This window comes from Zingiber officinale, chromosome 4A (assembly GCF_018446385.1).
Source record: "Zingiber officinale cultivar Zhangliang chromosome 4A, Zo_v1.1, whole genome shotgun sequence".
Lineage (NCBI taxonomy): Eukaryota > Viridiplantae > Streptophyta > Magnoliopsida > Zingiberales > Zingiberaceae > Zingiber > Zingiber officinale.
This window is the reverse complement of record NC_055992.1, coordinates 60,671,969-60,682,254: the sequence shown is the minus strand read 5'-3', so window position 1 is coordinate 60,682,254 and position 10,286 is coordinate 60,671,969. Positions and strand designations below refer to the sequence as shown.

General features: G+C 34.6%; 1 protein-coding gene across 1 annotated transcript in view; it reads right to left on the bottom strand.

The window, feature by feature from the left end:
- Positions 1-583: 583 nt before the first annotated feature.
- LOC121969952 overlaps positions 584-10,286 on the bottom strand; it is a 31,520-nt gene continuing 21,817 nt past the window's right edge. Inside the window, exon 9 of the mRNA XM_042520285.1 lies at positions 584-948. Within this exon, the coding sequence (XP_042376219.1) occupies positions 776-948 (173 nt within the window). The 3' untranslated portion in view covers positions 584-775. The remainder of the gene's footprint in view (positions 949-10,286) is intronic.

Below are 10,286 nucleotides of genomic sequence, written 5' to 3'. Positions count from 1 at the left end.
AGTGATGTTGGCTATGCTGCTTGTGCTTGCTTGAATTGAGTGCTAATCCTACTGATATAGTTCAGAATCTGATTTACTTCACTCTTACTGAATTATATTCAGTTGGGATCTTGGAGGAGTTTGCCTGTATAACAAACCAACTCAACCGGGATGAATAAGGTGGTTTTAGTTGACTGATAACTAGCCGAATGGAATATCGGTCAAGAGCCAAAGTTGAGTTGAGGTAGCTTTTACAGGTTAAAGAGGAGCATTTGACTGATAACTAGTTCAATTTGCGGTGATAGAGGATGCAAGAATCCTAATCCTCCTTTTCGAAGACTGTGGGTGCTGAAGTAGAACGCCATGTGTTATATACGTACAATGTAAGTGATTTGTGTGCGACGTCGAAAACTGAACTGATAACACAGGCAGCACAAGACTTCGAGTTAATCACATATCAACAACGGCCTCAGCACGTTGAAATTTGAAAATAAAAAATAAAAAATAAAAAATAAAATAAAATAAATTCCTGATTACAATTACCATTGCATAATTCATCCAATGTAGGATCTCCAAGTTACGGAAGATCCTACAGAAGGCAATATAGTACAAACTAGGTAGCTGATATATAAACTTTATGTGAATCCAAATTACAAGTAAATAAAACGCGACTCCATATGCAGATATCGTACTAAACTGACTGAATTATAACATGCGTTACTCTATCACGCAAGTTCAAAACAATAAAAGTAACACTCATCAAACTGGAAAATATATTTGCCCGAATATACACTATCTAGCATTTGGCTGGTTTAGCCTGCACTGACATAGCTCGCAAATGGCCGGCAATTTGGGTGAAGGATGGTCTGTGCACTGGATCGGGAGCCCAGCATTGCTCCATTAGCCTTCTCCATTCTGGGTCACACGTAGCAGGCACTGGAGGCCTCAACGTGTTATTCACAATGCCTCCTACGGTATCAAATGTGCATATTGCTTTAGCGAAAAGGATGGAAAGAAAAATTTGACAAACAAGACAAGGAATATTCATAATATCCAAATGTGACATTGGTTTGACAAGAAAGCTTTCAAACATTACATACGATGTAATTCTACATGAATTATATGGGATAAAAAACCCCAGCAATAAATACGAGCTATTCTAAAGAACTGAACAAATTAGTATACCTAGTAGAGTTTGCCACTTTAACCAAACACCAAGTCCAGTTTTACATATCCAGAATACATATTACTGTTCGAACTGAGAATGTGTATGATATCATAGTACAACTTCAGAAGGTTGGTTAAGGGTGCTTAATGTTTTCATTAAAGATACAATCATGAATCATTTCTACTACAAAATCTTCATGCAGCCCTTAAATAAAAACTAGAAGGAAGTGTAGTCAGGCTTGGAGGCTCTCCGAAAACAGAGAACGCCAAGATGTGCATAGTCAACCCATGCCAGGTGATTTCAATTACCAAGTCTCGTCGGACTTGCACAGTTTTGCTTTTACATGCTTTGGCAAGAATACCATAAAGATAGGGAAATCTCAAAATTATGTTTTGGTTTCAAGATCATTGGTCCACTTTTTGAATCCAACATTTCCAACCAACATGACAAACTTCTAAATTTATTTTACCATTTTCACACGATGTGGTGGCGGGTAGGGTAAAAATTAAAAATAAAATTCTAGTTTTCTTTTTTTGAGAACTTGTTAAATTCTTCTTCTTATTATTCTTTCTATCTATAAAACCTAGTAAAATTTATGCCAACTTTTAACAAATTAAATTTTTGTAATGGCCTAAAAGAGAGAGCCCCCTAAAGTCCTCATAGTTCTACCTTACAGCCCAACTTTGACACTGATTCAACACCAGAAAACCCTATTTGCCCATAGTAGATCAATAAATCCCTATTTTCTACATGCCACACCTGATAACCACGGTCAGCTCACTTCCCCTGAAATCTAACTCACCCTTGTTCAACAGTGAATCCATATGCCTTTCCTCTCCCAGTTACAACAAGAAAGAACTAGTTGTGCCTCACCAAGCTGCAAGATCCAATCTTGCCTAGTTTACTTGCATTCTAGTTTTAGAGTACCACCTCAGTCTTCTATCCAATATAAACAACCCCAACAGCATCTGTCCACCTAACATTGCAACCCCACTCACAAATAGCAAAGAGGGAGCATCATACAGTATCCTGTCCAATATCCATTTTAAAGACAGCTTGATCCAGTTCAAGGTAGAAGTGCAAAAGGTAGAAAGAGAGGTAATTTGCTTCATTTTACCAGTTGACAGATTGAAACCTGTGGCAACTTCATCAACAAACTAGGTTTGCATATACATCATTTTTTCTGAAAATTACTTTGTTTAGTTTTTTGGTTACTTTATATATAACTAATATCTCTAATATACATCCCCAAAAAATACAGCGCAGCTTAGTCCCGCTACCTAAAGTAAATTTCTTTTCTTAATTCTGTATTTTGTTTATTGTGCTACTTAACGAAATAAGGATCATTACTTGTCAACATTCCGAAATGATGAGAAGCAGCATCATCATTCTCATCACTGAGAGATGTAAGGGATATAGATGTCAAGTGTAGGAGTACAAATCTTAGTGTTAAAATGAAGGATGACACTAGAGTCATCAGGAAAAAAAAAAAGTCTAGCAAAGTCATTAGTCACTAGACAAAGAAAAAGAGTTCTTAATACACATATAACTAGAACAATGCCAACTCAAACCATCGCCTACATGAATTAGTAGAAAAAGATGAAAATGAACAAGTTCATGAATAATTGAATAAAAATGAGAAAGAAATTAATAGATTTAACATAGTGAGGTGTCTTCGACTTAAAATAGACAAATATATGGAAGTGCACTAGCATCTTCTATATATTTCGGATGGTGAAGAAAAGATAATAAATGTGAAGTTGCTTGAATGTGATTTTCAACAATGCATTAACTCTATATAACTTACACCTGAAACCAAACGGGATCCTTTGGTCCACTGATCGTGATTGGTGGACTATGATGGACCCCATCTGTTTAAATGATGGGATCCACCGTGCTCACCTGAAACACACCCTTACATCTATGAAGTTTCCTGGTCAGACAGCCTCTTTTATGTATTTTAGAGAGGTTTTTGGTACTCGTCCAAATGGGAGATTATATTGACCACATTTGTTGAAATATTCTTCTCCTAGATTGTTCCCCAAAACATCTTTAGACTAAAAGAGGTGAAAACACATACTCAAAGAAGAACTATTAAGTTGAAATATACTAAACAAAAAAGATAAACAACAAAGGAAATCCCTGAACCCTTACCAGAAAACCAACCTCAAAAGCAAACAAAAAAATTCAAGAATCATACCAATATTAGTAGGCCCAATAGACAGCAAGAATTCACATTCATTTAGTCATTTATCCCCTAAAATCAAGTCCAAAGATTTAATCCAAAAAGGTCACTTGATGACATCTTTGAATAGACTTGCGGAAAAACTAAAAACAATGACAACCTTGCTATTGTACAAGATAGCTCTTACCTCCCTTAATTATACTTTTGAGGTCAAAGAACCTAAGTGAACCATAGTATGCAATGCCAAAAGAACCCTCTAATAACTTTACTATTAGAAGAAACATTCAACATGCCACAGATCATGTAATAACTAAAGCTTCTATCTCATTTAGCACCTTTTGAGACTAAAGTGTCTTTAAGCAAATCTCCAAAGGATCTACCTAGCAACATGCCTCCTTTAAATAACATTCAGCAAAGCCACAACCATGACTAACACATAATTGTCGCACTACCTTAAGAACCCAAAACAGCAAACTAAAATAAATAAACAAGAAGATAATTAGAAATGAAAGATTCCCTTCTATCAATTTACAAATTTACTTGTATGGTTTAAAATTAGAAATTTTAAATTGAAAGTTTAGATTAGAAGGTTTAAATGTTATAGAAATTATAAGTTTCTATTTTAAACTAGTAAAGATAAAATAGAAAAAAATGTATTTTATGTTTGTAGAATTAGGAGATGTAGATTGAACCTTTAAAAAACCTTAACCCTCCACCATCCCTTGTTGAATGATCATCCAATTAATAAAATTTTAAATTAAGTATTGAGATTTATTCTCTACTTGAGATTGTTGGTTTGTGGTGTTACATCAGTTGGTATCAAATTGAATTTCTAAAGGGTGTTTGACACCCTGCCCTTCCCCTACATTGCTTCATCCCAATCACTTGCACATCTTCCAACACACCCATTTACAAATCGAGCACCACAACCAACGACCACATCAAGAAAGTCTTAATTACCTACTAAACCTTGCCTCCCTTAACCCACTTTCCTCTACCCCTCTCCCTCATGGTGATTCTCACCTCCTCTGGTCGAATCCAACACTAGGAAAGTCTTTGCTAGTTTGTTCTTAGATCCTCCTGTTGAACCTCCTCCACCTTTGCACGCCTACCCTTCCTCTAAGCCAAACAAGGACAACTTCCAATCATCTTCAAAACCATTGCCCCGTGCTTCTGCCACCACTAAAATGGAAAGATCTCTTCGGCAGCAGATGAGCCAAGCAAACCTTATCACCTCCTCATTCTTCTTAAGAAACAATAATAGAAGAAAATCCCTTTGCTCATCCATAATACCATTTCTCGCGGCATATCACACTCGTGCAATTTTTTGTCTAATTTATAGCCAAGTTTAGTTTGCCAAGGAACAAGTAGGCAAACATGACCTCTATAGCAATATGATTTAGGACCTTTTGCACACCAACCATGACAAAGAAGCCTCTTTCTCTAGCCCATTGGTTTAGGTGGGCTTACCCACTCAACTCTAACACCCTGTGGAAGAACCGGCCAAAATCACCTAGGAAACCCTCTTATTGACTTTTTGAACACCCAACAAACATAGCTCAAAATCTTCCTACACTGCATGCTGTTCCGAAGGTCTTCTCAATATACAAGGTGAGCCATCTTGCTTCCTCTCACAAACTGCTACAAGACCAAGCCATAACAAGACTTTCAATTCCTCTCTTCAAAACCAAGCAAGTCCATCCATTCTAAAGATCCAATTAGTTACCAAGACTATGTCCACATGCCAACAACAAATGACCAAATATGTTTGTGATAGTTTGGTTTTCATCGAAATTTTATTTCATGTAAAACTTCCAAGATCATACATAGGACATGATACAAGATTAATTTAACCCAATGCACAATGCATTGCAAGGGGGGAATTATTTTTAAATTCCATCACTTAATTAGACCAATCCTAGTAGCAACTTCAACAATGGATATGTCCGAACAATTTATATTTTGAAAGTTACTTGGTGTTTATTTTACTTAATTTGTTGCTAAATTTAAAATTCTACAATTATTTTCTCATAAAATCTGTACATATCATTGACCTATCCATAAAAAAGCATATGCATCTGTCTTTGCTTTTGACCTAATTAACAATCATCCATTAAATTTTAGTACATAGTATAAACTCATCATTCAAGAAAAGAGAAAAAAAATAAGTTGATCACATTACTTCATAAGTACTTGATACGCTTAGAGTGACACGATGCAAGGAAACAACACTACTTCTATGAAATAAATAAGAGAAACTTTGGCAAAACGGTCACAAACTACATTTATAGGATGTGCTTAGATTCATGATATCTAGATCGAATTATCTAAATAGTTGCAATGAATATTATACTTTTCACAAATAACTCCATGGATAAGATATAGCCTCAATCAAGGTTTAAAATCTCGACCTATGCCGAAGTTTTAGTCTTGAATCGGAACGATACGATTCCGATATAGTATTGCACTGTACCGGTATAGTTTTGATATTTTTAAAATTTTAAACATAAATGTATATTAATTTTATTAATATTTGATTATTAAATATGCTTTATATTTTGATATATTGAATTTATATTTCAATATTTTCTGATAAGATAATGCCTATTAAATTTTTATAAAAAATATTTTAAAAATAAGTAATTCTCAAAATTCAAAACTAAATTTAAAAGTATAAAATCATTTAAAAGGCTAAAAATAATTATAAAATTATTTGAAAATCTTAAATTATTTTTATTGTCATTGAATATTTTTAATTTAAAAAAAAAAAATATTTGAAATATTTAAGAATTATATTTTAAAAAAATAAATTATTTTAAAATTTATACTTAATTTTAAAATTATTTTAAAAAATAAAATATTTATTAAATTTTAAAATTATTTAAAAATTTTGAAATAATTTTTAATATTTTGTTAGTATTATTAATAATAGTTTATTTATAAGAAAATACATATTTAAAAAATAAAAAATTAACGAAACCAAAAAAACTAAAACAAATTGCAAATACGATGACACGCAGATGCCATCGCGACACTGCGACTCTTACAAAAGGTTTTAGGAATATATAAAATTTTATTAGAAATTTTTAGAATTTTAAATAAAGTTTTATATATTTTAATAGGATAATTCAATTAGGATTTTAAGAAATATATTTGGCTATTTATTCAAGTTAGGGATTGATCGGATCCATTAAAAAAATAATAACATAGTTAAGAAATAAATAAATAATTGTTATATATTTTTAAAATTAAAATAAATAAAATATATAATTAATTAAATAATTTTATTAGGATTTAATTAAGTCTTTTTGGATTATCCCTATCATATCTATGAATTGATTGAGCAAACTAAGTTCAACTTTAATTTAAAAAGAAAACTCTCAATTTTAATTAAAAACCCGACAACACAACCTCGGCACAGTCGCGAAGGTCATGCAACCCCTCTGGAGCGGTCGCTAGATTACACGACCGACTCAACTGTAGTCATGTGACGTCTGCGCAGTTGTTGGTGGCCTGGTGGCAAGTCGTGTCAATGCTAGCTGACGAACGGAACAAAATGCTTTGCCCATTTCAACCGACTTGGCACAAGATTTCAATCTTTGGCCTCAGTTGCATTATCATACGATCAAAATAGGATTAAATCACTCCCCCTAAACAACAAGGAATCAAATAATGTGTTGTGTCGATCAACACTAGCGGAATCTTTCATTTCGCCCATGGACCGACATTTACATGGTGTCGAGGAGATAGTCGCGGTCTTGAGGCGTTCACAGTGAGGCCGCAGAGACTAGGGGTGTCAAAAATGAACCAAACCCAACAACCCAACCCAAGTCGACGTGAAAAAAATCAAGTTCATATTGGAAATTTTCGGATTCAAGTCGACTTCGAGTTGAAGGGTTTCAGGTTGAAAATTTTCAAGTAGGATTCGGGTCAGGTTCGAATTGAGAGTTTAGTGGATTTTCTGGGGTTAAATCAAATTCTATTTTGAAAATTAACATGTTTTTATGTATATTAATATCAATGTTATTATGATAATGATGGAGTATTGAGAAAAAAATAAAGAATTATAGGGAAAATAGCAAAAAAAAAGTCGTTTTGAATCGGGTTTTTCAAGTTATTCGAGCCGGATTCGGATTGGTCAAGTTCGGATTTAAGGGTTTCGGGTTTGAATTCGAGTTCGGATTGAGATTTGAAAAAAAAAGACAGGAGCCCGACCCACCCGAATTGACATACAATCGCGACATTGCAGCATCCTCCGCGCGATAGTCGAGACCCCACAAGGCCGCAACTTCTCGGAGGCAATCACAAGCTTGCGGCATCGACCAAGGCTTCGCGATTTTTTTAAAATTCATTTATTATTTTTATTTTAAAAAATTATTTATTTTTATTTTTAACCATTAATTTAATTTTTTTTATTCATTAAAAGATAACTCTTTCATTGTTAATGTTTCTCTTCATCATGTCCACGAGGGTAAATAATGAGAAAAAAATTCTTAACCTCTTTAACAATGCGTTTTTTTTCGCTCTATCCATGAAAAAAATCTCTCATTAATTGTTTTTCTTTGTTAATCTACAAAGTAAACAATAAAAATTAACCTTTTTAAGATAGAAAAAATATATTATTAAAAAAATAAATATAATTTGGATAAAAATCAAAAGATGCCTCAACTTTAATGAATTATCAAATGGGTGCCCTATTGAACAAGAACTACCTAAAATACCCTTAAGTTGTCTAGCAGGTTCAAATTCTTTATTTCTAAACTGGATTTTAAGATTTAGAGTCTGAACATAATTAATTCATTGTGTAGCAGCTAGCTACATACCTACTACAATAGCTTATTGATCATGTGTTATTTTTATCAATTGAGGATGAAGATCTAAATAATACTATGCTTTCAGATTACAAAACAAACTGAGGGGACCCATAGGACCCACTAGATATAAATTAATACTATCTGAATATGATCTACTATGCTACAACATATAGCAACTAGTTTTTATCGATTGTTAGCTACTACAACAATGTCATTGTCTTATGTTAATTTCGATCAATTGAGTGTGAACACCGGAATAAACAAGTATTCAATACGGCAAATTAAATAATAAGCGTGATTGGAGAAATAATATTATTTGATGTTTCGGGAATTTTTAGAAATTTTTTAGATTTAAACGGAGTCCGTATGACACGTTTAAGGGGATGAATCGATTAGGTTAAGAAAAAGCCTGTTTAGATATCTCAATTAAAGTGAGAGTTGATTGATTTAATTAACCCAAAGTTGATTAATTAACCTAAGGTATAAATAAAAAACCCTAAGTTCTAACTCCTTAATTACCCATTCTTCTCCTCCTCCTCCTCTACTCGTCGCCACCGACGACTCTCTTCCCCACCCGATCATCAGTGTCGCATCCACGGAGTGCTCCGCCTCGATGGATTGTCGTCCACCCGCTACCCCTACTGTGAGAGTCTAGCGTGGCAACGCCACAGTGTCATCCTTTCTCACAATCGTGCCACCGCCAGCACACGATGCGAAGCTCCTCCTCCACCCCCAACCTTGCCCTCACCGTGACGTCGGGTGTGTGCCACCAGATCTCGACAGCACCCAGGCATCCTCGGCTAAGCAGCCACTGGATCCAGCAATCGCCTGAGTCTGTTCGCGGTCGATCTGTTCCCTTGGGCACCGATGTCGTCTCACCTTGCCTTCTCGTTGAGCGATCTGTGGAGAAGCAAATCAAGCTACTACAAGCTAGGGCCCGATCGTGTGCCATCATCGGAGGGTGACCATCCAAGGTATTCCCCATCCAGATCTTTAGGGATTCATGGATTTAGCATAGTGAGTTATCTTTAGTTGTTCTTCTCTAATCCGGACTAATGAGAGGCATCCAATAGTGTATTATCAGGTTCTTGCTAAACCAATCATGGATCTCATCGGCGCATACTACTGTTGGGGATCCAGATGGGAGAAGAGTTGACCGACTGGAGGTAAGTTGTGTTCTTGATTTCTAAAATTTCAAAACCCTAATTGTTCTACTAGTTGGATGCGGAAGCAACCCATGGATATGGTTGATTAATTTCTAGGTTTGGTATCAATAGGATTAAGCTAATCCGGAAGTTGCGGTACCCGATCATTGTTCATACACTCAGGTGAGCTTGTTTCAGTGACTTTTTCTTTGAATTCCTATTGAGAATGATCTGTTCTTTATGAATTTCGTATGGGTTATTAGATTACGTTTAGATGGATTCAATTGGAGTATGTGATAGAATGATGAGATCTAATAAGGTTGAGATAGGTAGTGACTGGGTTGATCCAATTAGAATTCTTCATCGGAATTAGGTTTTGAATTAATTAATAGGTTGATACATTAAATGTAGATCCTTAGTTTTGCCTCGTATCCTGTATAGGATTCGAGCTGGATGTGATCTTTCGGATTTGAAGACATTTGGCACGATCTACATATAAAGGCAGGTACTTCTTCCTTGGTCTCTTTAATTTGTTGAACTTAGTGCATGGCTGTTTTTGATTGATGGATTAGGTCACTTTACCTTAAATATGTTCGTTTGTTATCCTGCTTGATACTTATCTGCTTGACCTTAGAAATGATCTAGTTATTTTATATACAGTCTTGATTAACTGAGTTAACATACTGATTATGCATATGATGTTGAGTGTATATATGATTGATATGTGTTGTAGGAGTTTACCTTGTTAACTGTCTATTTGTATATTGGGTGAGTTGTGTCTGGTATGACTATTGGAGGTTTCTTGCTGATTATACCTATGTGGTTGTGTGCATGTATCCGGTAAGACTATTGAAGATGTCATGTTGATTATACATACGTTATAGGGTACATACGTGTATAATGTGTACGTGTCTAGTATTTGTTGTTTAGCAAACACCAGTTGAATTTACCTACATCTATAAATATAGGTGTTGGAGGGATTATTGTACTAGAGG